The sequence below is a fragment of the Marmota monax genome, unplaced genomic scaffold (genome assembly GCF_021218885.2).
Source record: "Marmota monax isolate L192 unplaced genomic scaffold, Marmota_monax_Labrador192_F-V1.1 WCK01_AAM20220418_F8-fsc00030, whole genome shotgun sequence".
Classification (NCBI taxonomy): Eukaryota; Metazoa; Chordata; class Mammalia; order Rodentia; family Sciuridae; genus Marmota; species Marmota monax.
The window spans coordinates 2,498,318-2,524,076 of NW_026691988.1; the positions used below are offsets into that span (position 1 = coordinate 2,498,318).

The following is a 25,759-nucleotide window of genomic DNA, read 5'->3' on the forward strand; positions in this document are numbered from 1 at the left end:
TCTTCCCACCCAAGCTCACTTAACTCTGATCAGGCTTCTAGTGATGTAGGTGCTGCGTTACACCCCCATCCTTGGTTCCGGCCACGCTGCTCCTCAGGAGCAGACCTGGCCAATAACCCAGGCAGTTCAGCTGTAGGCACCATTACTTGAAAACCTATTTTAATAGTCAAAAGAAACAGATCTGCAGGTAATTTTATTCTACTATATAAGTAGTTGGAAAATAGTCATCACTGCCAGGTGTCATGCTCCTGGCTCTGTGCTAAGCACTTTTAGACATTTTTATTTTAGTCCTCAAAATGCTCTCTGTGAGGGTGGCTTATCCTTGTTTTATAGATAGATGATGCACCTGAGAATTAGGGAAAATGAGTGACTTGCTGCTGAAGGTCCTGTGAAATGAGTAAGTAGCAGAGCTGAAATTTGAACCAGGTCATCTTGCTTCCAAGGATGTGACCCACTGTTGCTGGGCTGCTTTCTCTGTGTTGAGATACACCCATCTCTAACTAGTGTGTGCTCCCGCCTAAATAACTATTGGCACCAAGAGGTGTCGATCAAGGAAAGCAGGTCAAGAAGCTTTTAAGTTAAGTGATGTTGTAATATTAACAATAGTATAAAAATATTTCAGGTAGTTACTTTTTAAAAATCTGTCAGGAAGCGTATCTTGTATTATGCTGCAGAATATACTGCTATATTATCCCAAAGTTTTCACATTCTAATATAAACATACTTTGTCTATAATTGAAAGACTATGTAACTAGAATAACTTTTGCTTAGGAAGTTGAAACTGTAGAACAAGGAGGGTCAAAGGTTTTATTTTCTCTATTTCCAGTAGAAAGTGACTTGAAAACTTACACAGAGAAATCTAAAACTTATTTTTAGTCTTTGCTCTGTCTCCTTAAAAAAAAAAAAAAATCACTCAAAAAAGTTTCTAGGAACATCACAGTAATTAAGGGAATATATTTTCTTTGACTCTGGGAAAAGCCACTTTTAAGTTGTATCACCACAATGCATGTTTCCAATAAATATCAATATAGCTACCCATAAGCAACATTTTTTCATTGGCTACAGTCAGTATTTATTGAGATAGAACTTGACTCAAAGAATATTATTTTCAATTTAATATGAAACAAGTTTGTAAGTTTATGAGTTAATTTTTAGTGCAAAGTACGCCGCCGATCTTAACATATTGTAATCACAAAGTGTGACTTCAGCACTGCTTTAACAGAGAAGAAAGTTTTCTATCAATACCTCAACTGACGTTCATTCTTCAGTTATCAGTGATATTCTTATATTTGTTTTACTTTCTCTGGAGTGAGAGCCTCTGCCATTGAGTTGACCGAATACTATACCAAATATGCTGGGATGGATTCATTAAAAATCTTAATTCAGGCAATATGTAAAACAGTGGATGTGTAACCGATGGGATTCTGCAATCTGTATACGGGGTAAAAATGGGAGTTTATAACCCACTTGAATCAAATGTATGAAATATGATATGTCAAGAACTATGTAATGTTTTAAACAACCAATAATAAAAATTTTAAAAAAATCTTAATTCAGAGCTTTCTGAATTTCTTGAAAAAATACAATTTAATTAAACAACTAAAGTGATTCTTCCCCATTCTCAACTGAGCACAAATAGTTTTAAGCAGTTGTGACTGATTGTTTTTATTATGAACCAAGCCTCGGAGGTCAGGTTCAACTGAAATTTCACATTTGCTCTTGGAAATAATCTTTTCTAAAACATTGATTGCCTGCTTACTATGTTAGCATCATTATGTTACATTGTTATAATTTTAAATGGAGTATAAATTAATATGTTGTAATTAAAACTGTAGAACCTTTTATGTTTTGTTGGGATATTTTGTTTTATATGCATTTGCCTTGTTCTTTAAACTCAACAATAAAAGAGGTCTGAGTGAGAGTTTTACAAAGCACTGAAATATGTAGTCAGATAGATACTGTATCCTAGATAGGGGAAATTACAAAGTGAGGTTTATTTTGAACCTTGAAAATGGAATACATTGGGTTGAAATTTTTCAAATCTCTGAAATTTAGCTTTAAATAAGTATCATATGCCCAGTTTCTTAGAGCCATTTTTGTTCCTGGCTTCAGGGAAAAGATCTAAATTAAGATTTTTAATGAACCCATTCTATTTTAGGCAATCAGTACTATGTTTAGATTAGTATTAGGTCATTCCTGGTCAAAAAGTGATAGAATCAGTTCAGTTTATGGATTTGACCTAATCAATCCAAGAAAAACTTCCTTAAATTCAGATTGATTTTTATGGACCAGTCTCAGCTTCAATCCCAAATCCCAGGAACCCGAGGTGTAAAATGATGTAAATAATTGTCCAAGACTTCCAAACCTTTTTTTTTTTTTTCCCTAAATTGAAGTTTTACCAAACAGAACAAGTAAAATTTATCATGAATGCATGAGAAATTATTACTGGGTTATTAAATAGCTACATTTTCCAGAATAGGTCATCTTAATACTCTTAGTTTTAAAAATCTCCTTTCTGAATAATAATAAAAAATTGTTGATAAGGAAAGTGGGGCATTTGTAGATGTTATTAGTATTAATTGCTTTGTTGGAGAACTACATAGCCTTTGTAGTACTTGTTTTTTAAATTAAAAAAAAAAAGTTGTTAAAATATAGCTATGAACTATTTTTTAAAATGCTCCTCTTTTAAAATACAGAAACACATTTTTTTTCCCTCAGAGACCAGCATGCTGATGATGTCAAAGAAGACTTTGAAGAGAGAACAGAAAGTGAAATGAGGACATCACATGAAGCCAGAGGTAACTATGATATTCTCATCTTATTGATGGGTGTTACTCTTAATATTCAAGAATCTAAAGCTCATAATTATTGGTTGGGGATGTGGCTCAGTGGTAGAGTGCTTGCCTAGCATGCATAAGACCCTGAGTTTGATCTCCAGCACTGCAAAATAAATAGAATTTAACTGGAATACAGTAGTCAGATTTATATTAAAGATCAGCTTTATTTGGTCAGTTTATTCCTTACTGCAGGCAATACAAATTTATTTAGCATGTAATTCATAATGATAAAGATTCATGTATGGCTTTATATTCACAATGTGTTTCATATATTGTATACAGCTTGGTAAGAGACATTCTCTTGGTTCTTGGGCTACATTTTCTTTAGTATTATTGGTGTTATTTGCTTAATATGTTTAAAACTCAATTCAGAGTTTATATGAAATCCAAATAGAATATGATCTTCATTCAGTATCACAAAAATCATTTGAACAAATGTTTTAAGTTATACTAGAGAAAGTAATTTGACTCACATTATTGTTTAAAAGGCAGTAATTTAATTAAGTTGTAACCACTGCTAGTCATGGTATAGATTGTACTTATTAATTCACATATAACTTATTATTTGTTTCTCATAAGAAAATGTCTGGTTGTCAGTGTGATGATTATTCTTGGAGACTTTGCTTTTCATGTACCCTTTTTTTGTCTGGATATCATATAAGATGTGAGAATGGATCCTAATGACTCTGCAGTGACCTACTCGCTCAGTGGTGCTTGGGTTTTTGTAGCTGGTTGTCATAAAGCAATAATTAATGACTAATTTGGAAGTTATGTTCAGCACTGTCCGCAGCATGTTTTATGGCACCACGTCCAGATCCTACAGATGGCCAGGGTTCAGTCTCTCTGCCACTTGCTAGCTGTGTGATCTTGGACATGTCATTAAAAACACCTCTTAGTGTGTCTGTTTTTCATCTCTCCAGAAGGAGTAGGTGACATAACTTCTTCCTGAGGTTGTAGTGAGGGAGAAACACAGTAACATTTTTACTTCCTTAGACCAGTGGCTGCCACATAGTAAGCCTGTGCAAGGATTTGATTCTTTAAAATGTTTCTGATCATTGAAAAAGAAGAAAAATATTTAATTTTTGAAGTTTTTGTTATCAGGGCTCTGTCTAGTTCTCACACAGAGGCTCAGCCTTTCTTTGTAGGCATCGGTCTACCAAAAATTAATAGCATGGCCTTCATTAAGTCTTGGCTCTGCCACATACTAGCCCTGTAGCTGTGCCTCAGTTTCTCCTGAAAAAATTTGATGTGGTCCCCATACGCACACATTGAGTCATTCTGAGGATTAAATATACCACTTTTATTAGTACTATTAATATTGTGGGAAATAATGTCTTTGTATCTCATTGATGGTGCAGATCCATAGTAAAAGTTTCTAGGCCCTGAACTTTTAGAGGGAGTAATAATTTAAAATACTGTAGTTTAACTGGATGACCTATTTAATTTTTATTTGCTAAATGATTTTGATAGTTTTTTCCCCAGAAAATTACCCATTTAATAGAGAATTTTAGATTTATTAACATTTGATATGTATGGTCTTCTCTTTCCCTACTTTTAGTTTCTATTTTTATTTTTTCTATTTTTCTTGATTTGAATTTCCTCTTATAATTCTTTGCAAAGAAACATTACTAGAATTCATATATAATTCTTAATTTTGTAATTTTTTTCCAAGTCATTTATTTTTATTATTTTGAACCTATAAAACCAATAGTTCAGTATGCATATTTTAATTATTATCTTTTTGTATTGTGAAAGGAAGCCTAGTAAAATAAGTTGTGAACATTTTTTATGTAAGTGTTTACACGAGATTGGCCTATAATTTTCCCCTTTACTGGCTCATTCAACTTTAGCCTCCTAAAATGAATTTGATAACTATCTGTTTCTCATATTTTTGAAACATTTTGAATAAGTGTCCCATAAAATCAATTTTTGATTTTTTAAAATTCTAATTAGTTATACGTGATAGTAGATTGCATTTTGAGACCTTATACTTAAATGAAGTATAACTTCTCATTTGTCTGGTACATGATGTAGAGTTACACAGGTTGCGTAATCATGTGTGCACATAGGTATAATTATATATGATTCATTCCACTATCATTTCAGCCCCCATCCATAAAATTAATTTTATCTATCTGTAATGAAATCATTTCATTTGCTGTCTTTCACTTAACATCTTTCTTAGACTTCCTTTATCTTTTTGAAATGAGTGGATTTTTTTTTCATAATCATTTTCTAACGAAGAGAGTGTTGTCTAGGGGTTTGCTGGTGAGTGTTCTTGGGAATGGTACCAATGAGACACTGAGAGAAATAGGTTTGGATAGGATGAGAAGGCGAGTTGGGATGTGATTACAAAAGAGACCTAGTCCTTGCCCTAAGTTTCTTCAGAGTTATCCCAAATTTAGGCGAGAGGGCCAGGCTTTGTGTCTGATTGAGCAGGCCTCAGATCTTGGCCAGAAGTGGGTGTCCTTAGGTAAAGAAGCTCCCTCTGTCTTAGGGCAGCTCTTGGAGAGGGAGGCAGCTCTTGAGCCTTCAAAATGCAACAGGTAGAAGAACGATGGCCTTAGCATGAAAGGGAATTGAGTGGCCTGTCCCAGAATTCACTGTGTCTAGACAGTTGTTTGGCCTATTTTTTTCTTTTAAGAAAAATCAAACAGAAGAAATGAAACCAAAATACCGTTTTACACCCGTGAGATTCGGCTACCCCAATTCAGTCCAGTCTTTTGATTTTGAAAAATGAACCCGGTTCTTAAGTGCACTTTTTCTTTCCTTGCATGAATTTTTCTTGGGAAGTAATGTACATTCTTTTTTTTTTTTTTTTTAGACCCAGGTGTTCCTTAGAACCAAAAAGTTTCCTTCAGTCATAGTTTTAACTTTTACTTTTGCTCTCTTTCTTGACTAGTGATTTCTGTTGTTGGATTGGAACCAAGAGTTGATATGTAAAATATTTAGCAGTTTCTTTAGCAGCCAGCATTGCATAGGATGGTTGTAACCTGCAGTGGTCTTATTACTCCAGCAGGGTCTCACAGCTCCCTGCTATATCATGAGTTTCCTTCAGATCTGTGTCTTGGGGAAGCTCCACAAGGGCCCAGTGTGGGGTGGAGAGGTGATTATTATCAACCACTGTGAAAGAGTTTTTAATATTTTAACAGCTTGTGCATTTTTTGATGTTCTAGACATGTTTCCCACATTAAAATAGCTCACTAACCTCTTCTGATATCTAGTATTTACTGCTTGTAACGTGGATTTTTAACAGCAGTGTGTTTTATTTTCCTATAATTTCCAATGGTGTTGTCTTGTTCTTCTTTTTTCATACCCTATTTTTTGTTTAGTAAAAGTGATGTCCCTTGTGACTTACTAAAATCATTAAGCTCTGTCAATAAATCAGTGCTCCCCTTTTGATGTTTTTGTAGAGCTTTTTATCAGAGGCTCCATGGTGATTGTTTTCTGTTTTATCATTTTTGAGCCCTGAAGTAGTTCCCTGTGTCTTTTAGGGAACACTTTCCCATTTGGATCAGGACAGAATCCCTGAAATCTGGTGAAGGTGAAGGTCAGGTACAGGTGCTGCATTGCGGCCCACTCCCTTGAGCCCAGGAGGTGCCCAGCAGTGCCCTTTCTCAGTTCCATTCCTTTGGTCCTTCCAGATCTGGCAGGACTGGGGGTGCTACTGAGCAGTGAGGGGAAGCCCGTTGCAGTGGGCTGCACTTAACCACAGAGAAGACTGAGAAGCAGCCCCCCTGAATGTCTTTCCAAACCCAATTGGGTTTAGTGACTCAGTAGGTCCACGAAGATGATTTTGTTTGGAATCTTGGAACAAATAGGTTTTAGAAAAAGAAAAGAAAAAAAGGATTCCTCCCATGTCTCTTCAGTTAATTCAGTTTAATTCAGCACAGTATGCATAATTATAAGCCCTTTTTGGATGATTCATGCCCTGTTGTGGAATTGGACATTTAGAGGCTTTTATGGAATATAATTTGAGTCTTCTTTCTCTTATCTTCTCTACTTGAAGGGATAAATAGCTCATTTCCACCATGGTGGAAAGGCCCATTAATAAAGAATTCTGTAGATTGGCTTTCAAGTTTAAACTCTTATGCTTCTATGGTTTTGTTTTCTCTCCTTCAAGAATTCTGTCTCACAGGGGGCTTAAATCTTTAAAAAGTTGATGCCATTTTGTAATGTGCCAGATTCTTACTGGAAAAACCAGGCTCCAGTTTTTCCTCCATAGCAGTCTGTTTATTTTGATTGTTAACTTGAAGTGATCTTTAAAAATCTTTCATGCCTGAGGTTAAGTGTCTTGGAAGTTAATAATCTCTGTATTCCTCGATCCTTTGAATCTGCTTATTCTACCCAAACACTTGTTGTTGATCATTTTATTTTTAGTCAACAGTTAACCTCATCTGAGGGAAAAAAAAATAATGACTAGATATATCCCATTTATTTTGGTTTTATTTTTTCCTTTCACATTAAGAACATATTTTGTAGTCTTCTGGAATATTAGCTGAGACAGATTGTTGAGTCTTCTTCATTTTGTCCAATACACTGTCAAGTACATGCCTTTCTTTCAAGATTGTAGTAATTTCTCCCATTTGCCAAGTGCTTAGTACATGTTAAATGCTAGGATAAACATTTAGAAAATATCCTGTAATCCTTACATGTAAATTGGTTTAGCCAATATTATACTGATGGAGTAGGGGTTTGAATCCAAGCCTCTCAGCTTTATTCCAAAACTCACCATCTGGATCCAGACCCTATACTTTATATCAGGAGTCAGAAGACATCAGGCCACACCCTGGTGTGGCTCCTGTCTCTCAGTGTGGTTTTGGGTGTATGAGGGCTGGGTCTCAGTTTCCCCATCTTAGAGACAAGCTCCTTCATGGCACTGTTTCAACACTAGAATGCGAGCAGCAGGCATTTGAAGGTTTTGGTTTCACTTTTGTCATTGGCTTAAAGGAACACAAAAGAGTCAAAACAATCTAAACAGATATATTTGGTCAATTTTTATTTTAGGAAACTTGAAAACTATAGGAAACTCCTTAAAAGTCTTATTTTTCTTGCAGGTAGTTGGTTTGCAAAGGAGGATAGTAAGAAAGAGAATCCTAATAAAATGCTTGTGGTGGAAATGTCTTACAGAACAAAACACTGTGTTTTCCCTAGCATATTGTACACATTCAGACTAACCATTCTTTGCTCTTGACACTGAGCCAGCCATTGGAGCCAAAATGTCTTTGCGTTTATTTTAGTCTCTATCACACATTAAGTAAAGACCTGGATTCACTTTTCTAAGCAATTCACAGAATCAAATACAGATTCACTCAAATGAAGTTGCTTTTATTCCTCTTGGACTGGAATCATAGGAGATGGTATGTTCTATGGCTGGTAAACACTGCAGTTACCCCTTTTGTCAAAAAATAACAGTGGATCTCTGGGCATCAGTCAGCACAGAAGATTCAGCAAATGGAAGTGGAGTCTCAAAGTGAAGGAAGCAAAGTTGGTACTAGGATTGGAGTGGTGTAGTATGTGTCTAAGGCCTGCTTATACTATCAAGTCTAAAGACATGCAGAAGTCACCACAAATACAGGAAGTTTAGGTTTTTTAGTAATTTAGAGTTATTTTTCTGAGGAATAATGTAGGAGCATTGGACAACAACTGTGATGAACAAGTAATATAACTTGTAGTAGGAAATAGAATGGAGCTATAATGACAAAGTAAAAGTGCCAGGTGTCAATGGAACATATACATAGGACAGGGTAGAGTTTGGGTTTAAAAAGGACTGTATGTGGCAAAGAGTCAAGACACAAATAATTAAGTAATTTCTATTATTTTATTCTTGTATGGAATTGGAAACCTTACCATTTCATTTGAGCCTGTCTTGTGACATATACACAGTGATTGTATTTCAAATGATTATTAAACTCTTGGTAATATCTGAGGTTAAAGGAATGTTTTTAAGGTGTCACCAACCCCTCTCCCTTTTCTTTTAATTTTATTATTATTATTTATTTTTGGTGCTGGAGTTGGAACCTTGGGTTTTATACATGCAAAGCAAATGTTCTACCACTGAGCTACATCCCCAATCCCCATCCTCCCCTCATCCACCCCTATTTATTTATTTATTTATTTTTGCAGTGCTGGAAATTTAACCCAGCACCTTGTGCATGCTAAGCAACACTCTACCACTGAGATACTTCCCAGCCTCTATCCTATTATCTGGCTACACAAAACTACTTTGAGCTCTGGATAATTTAAAAAGAATAAAACAAACTGGTGTTGGTTTATACATTTGGTTTGGTAAAATCAGATGATGATCTAAAACCTTGAGACTGAATGAAATGTGGAAAGAGTTATAGTGACTTTTTTTTAAATGTTGAGAGATTTTTAAAAATTTAAATTTAAAAATGTTGAGAGATGTTTCATATGAAATGATAGGAGAAAATTTGCTGTGTGGGCCTAACAGAGCAGAATCAGGACCAGTAGGTGTTAGCTCATGTAAAAATAGATTTTTGACCTTGTAAAGTGACTTGATAACATTTAGAACAATTTAAATTTTAGATTAGACTAGCTGAAGAGGAAAAAAAAAAACAATTAGAAAATCAGAATGGAGCAAGAGGAAATAATTTTTAAGAAAACTGAGCCTCTGTAACAACATCAGAAAACATCAGATACTTAGGAATACATTTAATAAAAGGTGTGCAGGATCTCTAGATGAAAATGGCAAAATATTAATGAGAGCTTTTAAAAAGACCCAAAGAAATAGAGGTATATACTGTGCTCATGGATTGAGAGACTTGGTATTGTGAAGACATGATTTCTCATTTATTTTTTTACAAGCTGATTTTAAAATTTCCATGTAAATGCAAAGGAGAAAGGATAGATAGCCCAGGCAGTCTTGAAGAAGATTACTTCATAGATATCAGGACACTTACAAAGTGATAGTAATTAAATCCGTGCTGAGGTCAAGAGGTCAGTATGTCAAAATGAAAAATCTGGATGGAAACTCTGGTACTTCATTATAGTAGAAAAAGGATGGTCTTTTCAGTAAATTGTGGTTGAGCAGTTAGAAATCCATGTGTGAAAAACACTAATATTTATTCTTACCTCATAAATACCCCAAACATAAATTCAGAAGGATTGTAGATCTAAATATAAGAAATGCACATAGAGTGTTTATAGAGGAAAACTGAGTAGACTTCTTATGACTTTGGGGAAAACAGTATTTCTTCAGTAGACATGTGAAGCATTAAGCATATAAGGAAAAAATAATAACCATTATTACAGTTAGGGACTTCTGTTTTTCAAAGATCCTATTAAGAAAGTAAAAAGGAAGACTCAGAGTGGGAGAGAGATTTGTAATGTGTTTTTCCAACAAAGGAGTCTTACCCAGGGTGTACTTAGCTAACATCTGTAAATCCGTGAGAACAAGAAAAGACAACCCAGTGGACAAAATGGGCATAAATCATGAATATGCACTTCTCACGAGCTTGTCTTTATGTGGACCATAAGTATCTCACAGAAATGCTGTTCAATGAAATCAACACCAGTGATCCCATTTAACTGTAGTTCCAAAATGTTAAATGAATCGACCATGTTTGTAGTCAGGGAAATAGCTACCCTTGGTGGGAACCAGTGGGGTTATAAGAATGTGCTGGCCACCTTCTTTTTGATCTGGTTGTTGACTACTTGGATATGTTTACTTTGTGAAAATTCAATGAGCTGTACACTTAAAATTCATGTGCCTTTCTATAAATCTTATTCTTCAAGGGAAAAAAAAAAGCTTACTTGAATATATTTTTAGAGAGAATGCATGCAAAAAAAAAGGAAAAACCTAAACTAAGTAGCCATTTTGGCAAGGAGTTTTGATGGACTTGAAATATCCCCGCAGCTGACCTGTGTGTGATGGGAGTCTATCGTGGAAGAGTTGCCTTTCTTCTGCTGGCAGTCTGAGTCAAGAGTTCTAAGGACAGAGGTCATTTGCTAGAGAATGTCTGTTTTTACAAAGCAGCAGCATACCTGTTTGATTTCTGAAGATCTAGCATGTAAATAGAAAATTCTGAAAATTTAAGTTTGATCTGCACAAGTGAAGAGTCACAAAAGCATTTTGCCTTTCTGCTTCTTTATTTTTGTTGCAGTAATTTCTTATCTCCTTTCAATAAAAAAAATTAAGTTGGCTACATAAAAGTCACCCTGATTAGTAAATTAGAAACAAACCAAGGTGGAGTCAAAAGGGGGAACAAGTATAGTAACCACCTGGTGAGCACAGTTGCTGCACTTGAGCATGCAAATTGGCAACTGTTCCCTCTATGACTTCTGAGGCAGAAAGAGGAACAGTTTACCAAGGTGAGAGTTACTTTCCTTGTGGCACATTTCTCATCTGCAGCATTCAAGAGGCAACACTGAACCACATAATGAAACATGGCTTTAATAATGGATGCTTAGCAAACATGTAAGTTGAATGTGGTTGATTTTTCCAGTGACCTTCAGTAAAGACAAAGGAGATGGTGATTGTTCAATGACATGATGTTGAAAAGAATCCCGCTAAAATTCCTCCTCTTCCCACAACTTCGTCATCTGGGGGAGATGCATGGCATTTGGGGCTTTTTTCGCTGCTTTCAGAGAATGACATCCCATTTGTTTCAATTGAGCAGGTGCCCGGGAGGAACCTACTGTACAGCAGGCACAGCGTAGGTCAGCTGTCTTTCTGTCCTTTAAGTCCCCAATTCCATGTCTGCCCTTGCGCTGGGAGCAGCAGAGCAAACTTCTTCCAACTGTTGCTGGAATCCCTGCGAGTAAAGTTTCCAAATGGAGCACTGATGAGGTATATTTTATTTTCTTGTCTTTCAGGCAGCAGGTATAAGAGTAATGACTTATGGGAGTTGACACTCTGAGAGTAGATAGGGTACTGTTTGGGTTTTTTTCCCCACTACTCCCTGTAAGAGAAGGAATTATTCTAACAGATTCCTAAAACATCTGGGTTAAATATTTTGAACCTGTAGCATTTGAGTTTTTTGTTTTGGTTTGTTTTTTAACTCAGAGATTTGGTATTATTTTTGACAGGTGTCAGAATTCATACAGAGCTTACCTGGGTGTGAAGAACATGGAAAGGTGTTTAAAGATGAAGTAAGTATTCCATTAAATTGCTATTAATGTCATTTAATGGGATCAAAGCACTGGAGTGCATCCAATGGGGAAATATGTTGAATTGGCAGAATCGAGAAATGGGTTATGTTGAAATTGACAAATTGACACATAGTTGTCTAACAGATAGCAGTAATGAGTTACGTAAAAATGTCTTGGTAGATGAGAGCCAAAGGAATGTTTGTAAGTACCATTTTATTCTGCACAGGAGCATTAGACTTGTTATTTTAAAAAACATAGAACTTAATAGCATATACTCACATAGCTCATAGCACAAAAAGAAGCCCAAAAGAGAAATATGCAACATTTTTTTAATAAAGTGAAATTAGTTTCCATTATTTTATTTTCAAATATTTTTCTAACAATACCAAGATTAACTATATTTGATACTTACAATAAATAATATTACCATTATTGCTAAAAACAATCCCTTACATCTTAAATATTTCTCATTATTATGTATAATAATAGACATTTATCACAGTCTGCTTTGGGAAGATTATTTTATTTATTTTTTCACTAAATATAAGGGATGATTAATAATGACCACCTGGACTGAACATTAGAATAAGTAGGAATTTGCTTTCTAACTACCCTAGAGGTGATGCAGTCAGAGTACAGCAGGAGACCCTTTTCACCAGAGATTTGTAAAAATAAGCCACTTGCCTGTCATCTCTCCTAAGCAGAGCAGTCCATTAATGCTCTGATTTGGGCAGTGTGTACTACTGCCACAAGGCAGAAAACAGACTGCATAATTTCAGAAGGCTTTCTCCAGCACCTGCTGTCTACAGTTAAACTCATGCACACCTTGTTTGCCTCACGTATAGACCTCAGCTTTTAAGACTAGCACACTTGCAGCTAAGAGCATTGCAAGAGTATAAGGGCAGCTGAGAATTCAGCAACTGGTTGTAGGCCTCATTAAACTGTTAGATATAATTATTCTTTAGATAGATGCCAATTAAAATGCACAAGGATCTAATTTTAAACATCTCCTTTTTTTTCTGGTTTATGTTCCTACTGAAGAAATGTTTTGTCTTCTTTGTAGCTGATTTCTAGTTGCCAGTTGCTCATTTGGGTTTTTTTTTCCCCCTAAGTCCTGTCTTTGTGTAAACTACTCTGAGTGAATTTTCTATCCCTGCATAGCCTCAGATTCACACACTAGAGCCATTGTGCTTTCTTTGAAAGAGTCATGTGGTCATTACCTTTAAAAATGATAAATATTTTTGAAAATAAACAAGCAGTCAATTTAGTTTGTAAATTCTATTTTTTGATTCTGTTAATAGCTAGATAATCCATATAGATTTGCTGTATTATATTGTTAAAGTAAGGTTTGATTTCAAACTCAAATTGATATGGTATTTCTGGCTGTGCTGGGAATAGAATACAGGGGAGCAAAAAGGGGCAGAGAGACCTGTTAGGAAGTTGTTGCATGAATCAACGTGTGAGATGATGGCCCAGTCCAGGATAGTGGTGCAGAGAGAGGAAGAGGGTGGAATCTGTGTTTTTAAAACACACCTAGTTGCAGATCATGTCACTTCTCTGTTCAGGTTCTTCCAGTCTCTGAGTAAAATCCCATGTCCTGAGAGGGGCCTGCAGCCTGACACCCCTTGCTGCCTGGCCTCTTTGTTTAGGATGCCCATCACAGTTCCACATGCCAGCCTCCTTGCTCTCCTCAGACTGTCCAGACATGCTCAGGCTCTTCTCTGTATAGAATGCTCTTCTTCCAAATGCTCACATGACTGTCTCCCTCTGCTCTGATGCCAGCTTTTCAATTGGTCCTGCCCTGACTACCTTCCTTGAAATCACCATCTGCTGCTACTCGAGCATCCCTGCTCAACTGCCCACTCATCTCCCCAGCCAGCTCTGTTTTCTCAGAACACATAATTGCCTTCTAACTTACTAATTAATTTGCTTCCTTATTGTGTCTGTTGCTTATTGTCGTCTCCCACTCCTGGAATGTAAACTCCACAGAGAGGTTGTGCTTGCTTGCATATTTTGCTTTTATCTGTTTTATTCTTTGCTATATGCCCAGTCCTCAAAAGAGTGTTTAGAATATAATAGGTGTTTAGAATGCTTTCATTGAGTGCATATAGTAATACCTTTATACTCTGAGAAAGACTCCAACAAACTATGTCATTGTGGTTTACAGAATAAAAGCATTGGGGAAGAACCTGAGTGGATGGAGGGAAGAGCAGTGAAAAAGAAGGAAGAGGTCCTGAGCTCCTAACCCTTCTTCCTTGTTTAGGGCTTTAGCACAACACTTCATCTATAGAGTCAGGCCACTATATGTGCATTACAAAAGCAAATCAGAAGTAGCCCAGTAACACAGTGCAATGATCACTGTTCTCACAATGCACTTCCTTCCGTTTATGTCATTCCACTTGCAGTTCGTTCTGGAGCCACACATCAGAGCAGCTTGTATGAGATAACACAGAGTTAGGCACTGGCTTCAAGATATTTTCATTCTAGCACAATCTTATAAATAATAATCTACCAGAATTTAACCAGTTTATACCCTTAACTTCAAATCCCAGCTTCTCAGTTCTCTACATGTTCCTTTTCTTCAGTTACCTGTCATGTTGAAGTCTTACATAGACATTGAAGGATACTCGGTGTCTGCTGCAAACCTCCAGTAGGGTCCAGAATTGGAATCAACTCATCAGTCTCTTGTGCCCTCCTTGGGATGCAATGTGTTACTTTACATTTTCATTAAGGATCTAGAAGACTTCTGTCAGGCTGTCCCTTCTGCCAGGGTCTTCCTTTGGTCGAGTGAAGTGTTATCATCAGCCTGCCTTTCTTCCTGGCCTTCTTCATAGCACAAGCAATTGAAACCAGAGCCAAATTTCCAGAACATGGAATCCGCTTCCACCCTGGCAGTCCTTCTGTCTAGCTTACTGCAGCAGATGGTTTTCTTACTGAGGTCAACAAAACTTTTTTTCCACATAATTATTACTTGAATTTGAATAAGATGACTCTAGTTCTTAATAGTTAAGTACACTATATATACTATATAGTCAATTTAGATGAACAGGGCTTTTTATTTTTAGAGAAGAGAGATCTTAAGAAATGGCTATTTTATTATGTCAGCCTTTGTTTATTGAACTCTTTGCAGAATTCAGGGTTATATCTGTTTGCTAGGGCAACCATTACAAACAGGTAAGTGTCCAAAGTGATAGAAATTTATTATCCAGTGCTGGATGCTGGAAATCTGAAGAAGGCTAGAAGTCAAGGTGGGGCAGGGCTGCCTCCTCCTACAGACTTGAGGAAGCAGCCTCTCCTTCTGACTTGCGGCCACTGTTCCCTGTTTTCCCTCTGTGTGTATCTGTCTCTATGTCGAATTTCCCTCTTTTTTTGTGGACACCAGTAGGGGCCCACCCTACTCTGGTGTGACCTCATCTTATTATATCTGCAGTGACCCTATTTGCAAATAAGGTCACAATCTGAGGGACTGTGGGGGTTAGAACATTGGCACATGAATTTGCAGGGGACATAATTCAACTACATGATGCAATATTGCTGTAAGAAGTTTTTAACATAGTCTAAGAGGGAAAACGAGTGTATTTTACTTTTTATGCAAAGGGATAAACTAAAGAGGAGTGAATTAATGTATTTTAAGGTGGTAGAATGCCCCAAGAGTTGAAAGTCATGCAAAATAAAAATCTATAAAATCTCTCCACCAAGAACATCAGACATCATCTTTGTGGCAGTGTGTCTTTGTACCAGGAAGTGCTCTCTAGACGAATAGGCCGTTTATCTTAGAAGTAGCCCTGAGAGAGGAGGGTCTTTCTTACTGTTACCCACGTGGTAACACTGCTGATTATTTTTCTTCTATGTATGTAAAGACTAATTATGACTATGCTAGAAGTAAATGTCATCCTTGTCACCTTTTTCCTTCATGGTAGAGGACAAATTAAAAAAAAAAAAATGTTAGCATGTAAGCTGAATACTTTCTCGAATTCCTTGGCTTATGTCCACATTGTGTGCTTATTATCTTTAATTTAAAAGTCTGCTGAACTAGATGTGGGGCACCCTAGATTTTCCTATGTTCTTCTTGACTAGGCACCTAACTCATGGGAATCACAAGAAGGGCTGGGCACTTTCATTTTCCTGTGGGCTCTGCTCCCAGGCCAAATTTGAGTCATCTGGGTTAGGTAATATTGGGAAATGCAGTTGCACACCAAGCCTCTGTGTAGCTCCTGTGTGGAGGCCAGCAAGAACTTAACCTTGGATGCTTCCACAGCACAACTCCTGGCTAATCCACGTTCTTCTGTTTCTTCCCCATATTTTAGCAAATCGATGGAGAAGCATTTCTACTCATGACTCAAACGGACATTGTGAAAATCATGAGCATTAAGCTGGGCCCTGCTCTCAAAATTTTCAATTCTATTCTGATGTTCAAAGCTGCAGAGAAGAATTCTCACAATGAACTTTGAAGATGGTGGATTCTGAGTACCATCAGCTTTCTGCTTTAAAGCTCATGTTTTATTCAAAGCACAAGGACGGATGTAACTCCTAAGCGAGAAGTCTCGAAAACTCAAAAGAGCAACACTATCTGATATTTATATTCCTCAAGAGACAATATATATGAATTCTTAGGAAAGTGCTTGAGCTTTTAACCAGGTACTGTCTAACAACAGTCATCTTTTGGTTCTGTTCACTGAGCTAAATTTATCTTTGTAAATCTTTTTGAGGCTGGGGGGTGGGGGAAAGGGAACCTCATTAATTATTTATGGTAAGGGGGGGCAGAGTAAGAACTTTGGCATTTTGTAAACATTGTTGAATTCTCTTTCATGTACACTTTTTCTTTTTCAGTACTTTCAGAAACCTTTTTATATAATTGAATTTCAACTTATACCAAATTAGTCAAAACCTGGCTGAGTCTAGCCAGTGGGACTGTTACCTGTATTGTTCATTTGTGCCATATTTTGAATTGCAACATGATGCTAAGTATAACTTTGCAAGTCATGGTATTGCCTAACTGCTTGCCATCATCTGTTGGGGCCGAAGTGTTGTAAAAATTACTTTTCTTCAAATCAGTGTTTTTACTTTTGCACGCATTATGTGAAATCTTAAACAAATTACTTTTCACCAGCATCTTTACTATAATTACCAAAAACATGTATATAAAAGAATGGAATTGAAAAATAAAATATATAAACATAAATAAATTAGGTAGCATATCTGAGTGGCATCAGTCTCATACATCGTGGTGCCTGTGTTGTTTACGAGAGTCAGATGGTACCAGAGGAATGTGTGGTTACATTGCAGTGGGGGGCTGTTTGTAGGGCTCTTGAACTGTTTATGAGATTATCTTGAGCTTTTCTCTAATTGTCATTGAAGTAGCTTTTCAGCAATGAAAGGCTCATTCTGTTGGTGGAAACACTAATCCATGAAGAGCTGTCTCCAGTCTTGAGGTGTCCTCCAAACCCAAAGACTTTCTTCAGGGTTGGCTGAAGAACAAGTGTCTAGGTTTTATATTGCGGGCCTGGAGTGAGGGAGCCGCACCCTCAGACACAAATGTCTGTGCTCATAGGTCAGGAAGGTGAATCCCAAAGCAGTCATTCAAGAACCTCCCTTGTGGAAGGATTCCCCTTTCTGTAAAATACTTTGTCTCACTATCTGAGCATTCGGATGCACTTTAAACGAAAACCCTTGATTATCTATAAACTGATAGTTGGCAGTGTTTCTTTTGTAAGAATGCATTTCTAAGGGAAAAAGTAAATTATTTTGTCAGTCTTTCAATGTACTTTTGAATTCCAGGATTAGACATTTATTCAAGGACTATTTTAAAAATAGAAAGTAAGTTTGTAGCATGCTGTCTGAATTCTGATGAAAGTCCCACCCCTTTCCTTAGTTGCTCTCATTTTTTTTTTCCTGATGTAGAACTTCCTTTAATGTGCTCTGTTGGGATCTGTTAGCAGTCCTTTGCATTTGTCATGATTTAAGGTAAAAGAGGGTCAGTGACATCTGCAGTGTCCCATTCGTTTCTTTGCATGAATCTGATAAATAAGTTTTCGTTGTTGGTTTTTCCCCCTTTTTTATGTTCTGTTCAGAATCTGTACATTCAAGTTGCACTTGTTATACCTGATATAAATGAAATAAAGTCTTAATTACAGATACTTTCTTTATACATGTATGATTTTTAAGGAAGCTTGCCACACAGGAGAGGTAGAACAAGATCATGGACAACATCAAGCATAAGGGTATTGAGACAGCCATGTAGGGGTCGGGAGATAGTTCAGAGGTTGAGTGCTTGCCCGGCAACATGAGGCCCTAGGTTTGGTCCTCAAGACCACAAAAAGGAGGAGATGAAAAAGGGCAGCTATCTAATAAATCTCTAGGATTAGGATTTAGTATGGTTTGTCAAACTATGTCCCAAGATATGATGAGCAATAACAACAACAAAAAACTTAAAATTACATGGTTTTGTCAAGTAGGATTTATACACATCAGGAATTTTTCATTTCTAGTTTAAAGCATATGTTGTAATGAGATTTCTAAATCATACTTAACACATCCAGTCTAGACAGCGTGCCATTGTATGATAGAGGCAAGGCATAAGCATCATTAGGATGGTACAAGATTCCATGGAAATCTCAGCACTCTATCCCTGAGAGTGTAAACTCAAGGCCAATCTATGCAACTTATGATATTCTCTATGAAAATAAAAAAAAATTAAAGAGCTGGGGATGTAGCTCAGTGGTATAGAACCCCAGGGTTCAATCTGTAGTACTGAAGAATTGCAAACAAACTAGTTTTGTAGCTTTTCCCTGCGTAATATTCTAAAAAAAGTAAGAGTACAGTGAGTCTTTTTAGACCCAAGCAAGAATTCTTGTGCCACCACTGTTCGGAGCAGAGTTTTCATGTGGGACTCTGGGCAGTGGAGAGTGGGCATGCAGCACTACTCCCTTGGGAAGGAAGCAATAAAAGGTGGACACAGGACACAGCAGAAGCTTGGCCAGCAAGATCAGCTGGCAATGTGAGACCTCAGTACTACGGTACCTTTGCTCTCAATAAGTGAATGAAGGAAACCAGCTGGTTGGGACCAGACAATTCATCAAGGTAAGAGAACTACAGGTATGTGCCCCTTAAAATTTTCAAGTTTAGGATGTTTACAAGTCAGACCAAAGACAGGGAGGCTACCCACAGGCCATAAATGTGCAGCTGAAAATTGGGCACATCAAATTATGTGCAAGGCCATATCCTAACGGGAAGGATTTGAGTTTGCCTGAAGTGCAGAGTATCTTTTTTAAAAACTAAGGAGGGCACCCTTGAAAGTAAAGCTTTGACCATGGAAATTTTAAAAACACAAATCAAAAGAAAGAATGTGTTAATTGCTTCAGTAGTATTTATTACAGAATTTCACAAAGAACTTAAGTATCTTGAGTGTAAAGATTGAAGGCATTTAAATTCATTAATATCTTTGATTTTATAGATGATTTTATAATACTACCTCTACCAGAATCCTAAATCAAAACAATTTTTTATAAAGCTTGTTCCAGAGATAAATTCTGATACAATATTTAATAGCTGTTAAGTAACTGGGGGCTGAAATCCTACTTCCCTTTCCTTTTTTTTCAAAGAAGGGAAACAGGGCCTATGCGTATCAAAGATCCATGTCTCTAGGAAGTTGAGGGTTTGGGACAGTCTTCTTGGACACTCAATCCCAAATACATGAAAGGTAGCCACTAGAGCCGCCACAGCTGTCACGCAGTCATCCACCTTTGTGAGCTTCTCTTTGTCTAAATATAAAGAAAACTCACAGACGTCGATGCTGAAAGGGTTTTTAACTTCCAACACAGGCGTGGACACTTGAACCTGTGAAAAAGAAAAGAGTCACTACCCCGTGATGGATAAAGTAGCTAAATAATCAAACATGCCTGAACTGAACCATAAAATCACAATGAATGAGCTTGTTACAATGTAGCATATCTACAAATATGACAAAACAGACTTCCAAGTGGACCACTATGGTGCTTTTAAATAAATTGCCATATGGAGGTGTAGAATGGCAAACCAGTGGCCATTCACACACCACGTACCTTCTCATTCACAACTGCAAAAAGGCTGGGATCATCCCCGAAAACATCTGGGAGGAGTAAACATGTGGCTGTCATCTTCATATCTGTCAGAGCAAACATGTTGGTATCTGAGTAAAAATAGGTTTCCGACAGTTGTAAACAGAGCTGGTGTTAAAACATCTGGACTCTTACAGTTAGGTTCCACAGAGAACAAACAAGCCTTAGAGGAATGCTTCACAACCTTTTATTTAAGTCAACCTGTAATAAACCTGGAGACCTCATGTTTTGCTTTCTAGGTCACTGCCAGGAGAGACGAATTCTGTACTCTGCAGCTTTCAGGATAAGCTTGTCGAGTTTGTAATTTGTATAATAAAACTAACAGGTACTAGTTCCCCCAACGTAATTTCACAGTATTGAGTGTACTTTTTAAATCCATACCTCTATTTTCCCCATTTGAAAAATTGTTTTTTCCCCCACATCAGTTGTTTCATTGAATTGTACTTATTACCAAAGCAGAGCTTTCCTAAATATCCTGCATTACACAGATAACAGACCGGCTCACCCGACCCCAGGTTTACTAACACTTCAACATATCTTCATCTGTGTTTTCTTTCATTTTTTCTTGCAATGCAATGTTGATTGGATTGTCCACAACTGAAAAAGCAGTCAGTATTTTTTCTGAATAGAATTCCAAAATGTGCCTTGTTTTCTTATAAATATCTGTTCTTGTAAGAAGTTGGAATTCTCTGAATATCTGATAAAAGAAGAAAGCAATACCAGATCATAAGGAAAGCTAATATATATATATATATATATATATATATATATATATATATATATATATACACATACATATACATACATATATATAATATAAATAATATACACACACATATACTTCCATGTGTATCATTATATATACATACATCATGTAAGGAAGTAAATAACTTTAAAGTTAACCTTTGAATGCTGATTTAAAATACATACTAATTATTTTAGTAGCTTTGGTAGAAAAGTAAGTTCTTAAGATGAGGGAGGATAAAAAAAATGAAAGCCTAAAATGAATAAGAAAAGATAAATAATGGACATGACAAAATTCTAAACCTGTAGAATTAAAGCTTTAGGGAACACTTATTTTATGGAATGGCAGGTTTTCCATTTCTAGAATTAAAAGAAAAATCATTTAAGAATTAAAACTTTGCCTATAATCCCAGCAGCTTGGGAGGCTGAGACCGGGAGAAAAGTGAGTTCAAAGCCAGGCTCAGGAACTGCAAGGTGCTAAGCAAATGAGTGAGACCCTGTCTTTAAATAAAATACAGTATAGGGCTGGGGATGTGACTCAGTGGTCAAATGCCCATAAATTCAATCCCTGATACAAAAAAAAAAAAGTATTAAAACTTTAGATGCAGGCTCAATGAAATGATGAGGATTCCAAAGTATGTATGTTGGCTCCTGGGTTACCCAGCTAGGATTCTAGAATCTTACATTTCTCTAGGTAAACACCATTGTTAGGTTTTGGCAGTGTCCAACAAGAGGCAAAAGAAGAAAACTTCTGGACTTTGGGAGGCAACCCTTGGAAAGCTCCTAACCATAGCATCTTAAAGGGAAATGGAGTGCTTTTTAGGTTGGAAGATCAGAGATCTTCCAATTTAATTCAAAACAATTTAAGTGCAGAAGATTAGACTACAAAGTCAAAGCAAAGCCAGTTTGCCTTTATGGAAGCTCCTTTTTCTCAAAACCACCTTTTGTTTCCATTTCCTAAATTCTACCCTTCAGAGAATTCCACCACCACTGCCCCCTCACTCTTTTTGTTGACATTAGTAACATTGTTGACATTTTTTGTTGCCATTGAGTAACATTATTCAGATCATTAGCCATCCACATTACTATGCATTAACTTAATCCTTGCCTTCCTTAAAACTGTAAAGAACAGTTTACGCACTGTTCATTGGGCCTCACTGTTGCTTGGCAGGCTGAGAGGTCACAAGATGCCCCAGGAGGGCAGGGAAAGGGGATACTGGGGAAAGAAATCGACCAAATTACATTGTTGTATTATATGCATGTACAAATAAGTAACAAAAAAATCCCACTATTATGTATAATTATAATGCACTAATAAAAAAAAATGGAAAGTAAGTAAATTGCCCAAAGATTAGGTCTGAAAGTTGTCAGAAGGCTGGAATGCACTTTCTTGTAGAGGCCCATGGTGCGGATATGCGGCTGCCCAGTGAACTGCTAATCTAGATTAATACCCTTAGAAAATGGTTCTCTCATCAAGCAGACAGAAGTAAAAGCATTCTACCTGAAGAAGGTAGACAATGTCACTTCCCTGGGCCCAAGGCCTAGGAGTTTTTTGGGTTTTTTTGTTTTTGCTTTTTAACCATTTTGAAATAATTTCAACTTCACATTAAAGTTGAAGAAATAATAAAGCTCACAAATATTTTTCATGTAAATTGCCCCAATTTCTGATCCACTTGAAAAAAAGCTGTAGACATGCCGCCCCCACACACACACTCCTTGTTTTAGTCAGCTTTTTTTGCTGCTGTGACTAAAAGGACCCAACCAGAACAACTGTAGAAGAGGAAAAGTTTATTTGGGGGGCTCATGGTTTCAGAGGTCTCAATCCATAAACAGCAGACTCCATTCTTCAGGGCTCAAGGTGAGGCTGATCATCATGGCAGAAGAGTGTGGCAGAGAGAGGCAGCTCATATGATGATCAGGAAGCAGAGAGAAAGACTCTACTTGCCAGATACAAACATATACCCCAAAGCTATGCCCCCCATGCCCCACCTCCTCCAGCCACACCATAGGCACCACTTAATAAACCCCGCCTTCAGGCACCACTTAATAATCCCATCAGGTGATGATTTTACTGACTGGGTTAAGGTTGTCATAACCCAATTCTTTCTTCTCTGAACCTTCTTGTACTGTCTCACACATGAACTTTTGAGGGACACCACTTCCAAACCATAACTCTCCTTAAATACAAGGTCACTCAAAATCTAATCTATAGGTCTCAAATCATCCAGCTGTTCCAATCTTGTTTTTTATGAGTCCAGGATCTAATTCAGGATCACAGGTGAGATTTAGGTTCCTTTACTCTCTTCATTCTCTAGTCTGAAACAGCTTGATGTCCCTGGCATTTTTTAAAGTAGTGGACATCTCTCAATTTAGGTTTACATGATATTTTTTCATGATTTATGCATGTGGAGCAAAAATGCCAGCGTTTCTCACTGCATCAGCAAGTACAAGGTGGCAATCCGTTCTAGTGTTGGAGATATTAACCTTTATTGCTTAGTTAAGATGGAATCTGCCAAGTTTGTCCTCTGTAAAGTTGATTTACATGTTGTAATATTTTGGGGGGAAATATCTTGAGTTTAGGTGAATAACTCCTTCCTCATGTAACTTTTATTCACCAGACTCAGCATCCATTGATGATTGTGGCTTCTGTCAGCTGTCACTATGTCTACTACCAAATGGCAATTTTCTTATTCTACCCTTTCTAAATTTATTAGTGATTTCTATTGTAGTGCAGAGCTTTCTTTTCTTCTACACTTATTTACTTACACATTTGTTTATGTCACAACTGACTAATAAATTACCATCAAATGATTTCAAATCTGATCCTTAAATTATTTATATTTTGTTGTCTCAAGTTGTCTAGGTTTGGCCAGTGGGGAGCTGGTTTAAGCTGATTCCTGTGTACTCTTGTATATTTCACTAGTCCATGAACACATTCTTAATTTCTAGCTTTTTACAATATTTCAGGCTCACCTTGTTTTTTGATTTTTGCTTTTTTTCTCTAAATTTTTTGCTCTTGCCTTTGAGTCAGCCATTTCTCCAAGAGCCCTGGTTCCTTTTATTGGAGAATAAATAAACTAATATTAGCATTTAGAAACTAAAATTTCAGTTCTAGGTGTACTCCTTACTACAAAGGTGGTGTTGCACTAGAATTTCTTATAGCAACAAAACTAGCAAATATATTTTTATATATATTGCAAAAGTTGTCAGAACCAAAATGGAGTTACATGTGTCAAACACTAAAAAGTAATTAAATAAATAAAACCAATAGCTGAGAAAAAAAGGACTCACTTGCCTGTATGACAGATAACAAAAAGTACCACAAAAAGCCTCTGAGAACTACAACCTTGCTCAAAGGTCACACGACTTTACACAAAAATACTTGTGCAAGAACATCTGTCCAACAGCTGCCTCTCCAAACTCCGACTGACACCACCTTTGATATGGATCCTTGGTAGCCAGTGATTATTGTTTCAAAAACAACTTATGCAATCCTACTCATTTTGCTTTTATAATATTCTTCTTGCGTTAATGTCCTTCAATACACAGGGTTTACCATTGCACATATACTTCTAACGCCATGCCCATTCCCAGATAAATTCATCATCTTTGGAGAATCTCCCTTTGTTATTTAGGTTGACAATCTATACAGATGCACACAGGAAAAAACATACAAACATCTATACTGTATATGTACATATAAATAGTAAAAGCCATGAGGTTAGATACTTACTTTCAATTCCAATCTAACACCTCAGGGCTTCCTCTAACCTTCCTTTTTCCATACTTGTCAATTTTCAGTAGTGAAAAACCTGGCCCTCATTATCCTCAGTGTATTCACTTATTGGCACAAATCTCCCCCATGTCCATACAGTTAAACTCCCAGCTGTGAATGGCCTAGTGCAGAAAATCCTCCTTTTCTACCAGCTTTTGTCCCACAGGTTATAAATCTTAATCCTTTTTCATTACCAGATTGAATAATTTCTATTGATCTATCTTTAAATTCATAGACCCTTTCTTCTTTGTGTTTTCTAATATACTATTAGGCCTATCCAGTGAAGAGTTTATTTCAAGTAAATGCTATTTTTCATTCTAAATTTCAATTTGGTTCCTTTTTTTCACATATTCAGTTTCTCTATGAGATTCTCCATGATGATGATGCCTGGAATTCACTGATTTTACCATGTTCCCATACCCTTTAGTAACTGGCTTGACAGGACAAAGGAATGGCCTTTTAAAGGCTTGGCTGTGGCATCAGTTAAGTGGCAATACTTACAGGGTTGGGTCAGGTGTCCAAATCAGCACTCAAAACATGGTGCTATTTCATGGTGCTATTTCTTTCTTTTTTGGTGGTGCTGTGGATTAAACCCAGCACCTTGTGCATGTGAGGCGAGCTGAGCTATATCCCCAGTCCAAATGTGGTGCTATTTCTTACAAAGCCATGACTTCGGTCCCAGAATCGAGAGGTAACAATCAGAGTGGCACCACTCTCTACGCAGTGATCCACCATAGGGAGTTCGGATTAAATTTTGTTCTGGCAGGCAGATAAATTACCAGTTGTTTCTTCCGGTCCTGTCAGGCTTCATTTTTATCATTCGTTTGGGCAGGTCTATTTTGGGTTTTGTCCTTAGTCACAGGGCAACATTAAGCTTAGGGCATGATTATCACTCATATGGCATGGACTTTTCTGCAGTGTCAAGTGTATGCCTGGGGTGCCCAGCAATTCTCTCTACTCCAGGCAGAATTTTTATTTATCAACATCATGTGACCTCTGAAATCAGCTTGCAATCTTGCAACAGACTTTTTCTGTAAAATCACCATGGAGTCTCATCCTGTGCTGTCCAGTTCTAAGGCGAAAACTCTGTGGGATCCCCGTATGGGCGTCTATATACTCTCCTCCAAATCAAACCAGCTGCTCTTCATTCCCCCAACTCCTTCACATCCAGTTCAGTGAGACCACCATCTTCT

General features: G+C 37.0%; 2 protein-coding genes across 15 annotated transcripts in view; one reads left to right on the plus strand and one right to left on the minus strand.

Moving 5' to 3' along the window:
• The window catches only part of L3mbtl3 (L3MBTL histone methyl-lysine binding protein 3), a 110,956-nt gene extending 92,868 nt beyond the window's left edge, over window positions 1-18,088 (plus strand). For 7 of the 10 annotated variants that reach the window (XM_046449233.2, XM_046449272.2, XM_046449266.2 and 4 more), the window contains 4 exons: window positions 2,719-2,798; window positions 11,477-11,649; window positions 11,889-11,951; window positions 16,259-18,088. In XM_046449233.2, the coding sequence (XP_046305189.1) occupies window positions 2,719-2,798; window positions 11,477-11,649; window positions 11,889-11,951; window positions 16,259-16,402 (460 nt within the window). In that variant the 3' untranslated portion in view covers window positions 16,403-18,088. The remainder of the gene's footprint in view (window positions 1-2,718; window positions 2,799-11,476; window positions 11,650-11,888; window positions 11,952-16,258) is intronic. The other 3 variants (XM_046449261.2, XM_046449268.2, XM_046449291.2) reach the window with 1 other exon arrangement.
• Window positions 18,089-19,299: 1,211 nt separating this feature from the next.
• Window positions 19,300-25,759, minus strand: part of Samd3 (sterile alpha motif domain containing 3) — a 47,758-nt gene continuing 41,298 nt past the window's right edge. For 4 of the 5 annotated variants that reach the window (XM_046449302.1, XM_046449322.1, XM_058581160.1 and 1 more), the window contains 3 exons: window positions 20,573-20,744; window positions 20,012-20,094; window positions 19,300-19,787 (listed from right to left, as the gene is read on the minus strand). In XM_046449302.1, the coding sequence (XP_046305258.1) occupies window positions 19,503-19,787; window positions 20,012-20,094; window positions 20,573-20,744 (540 nt within the window). In that variant the 3' untranslated portion in view covers window positions 19,300-19,502. Of the gene's footprint in view, window positions 19,788-20,011; window positions 20,095-20,572; window positions 20,745-23,764; window positions 23,847-25,759 lie in introns of those variants that run through there. The other variant, XM_058581177.1, reaches the window with a different exon arrangement.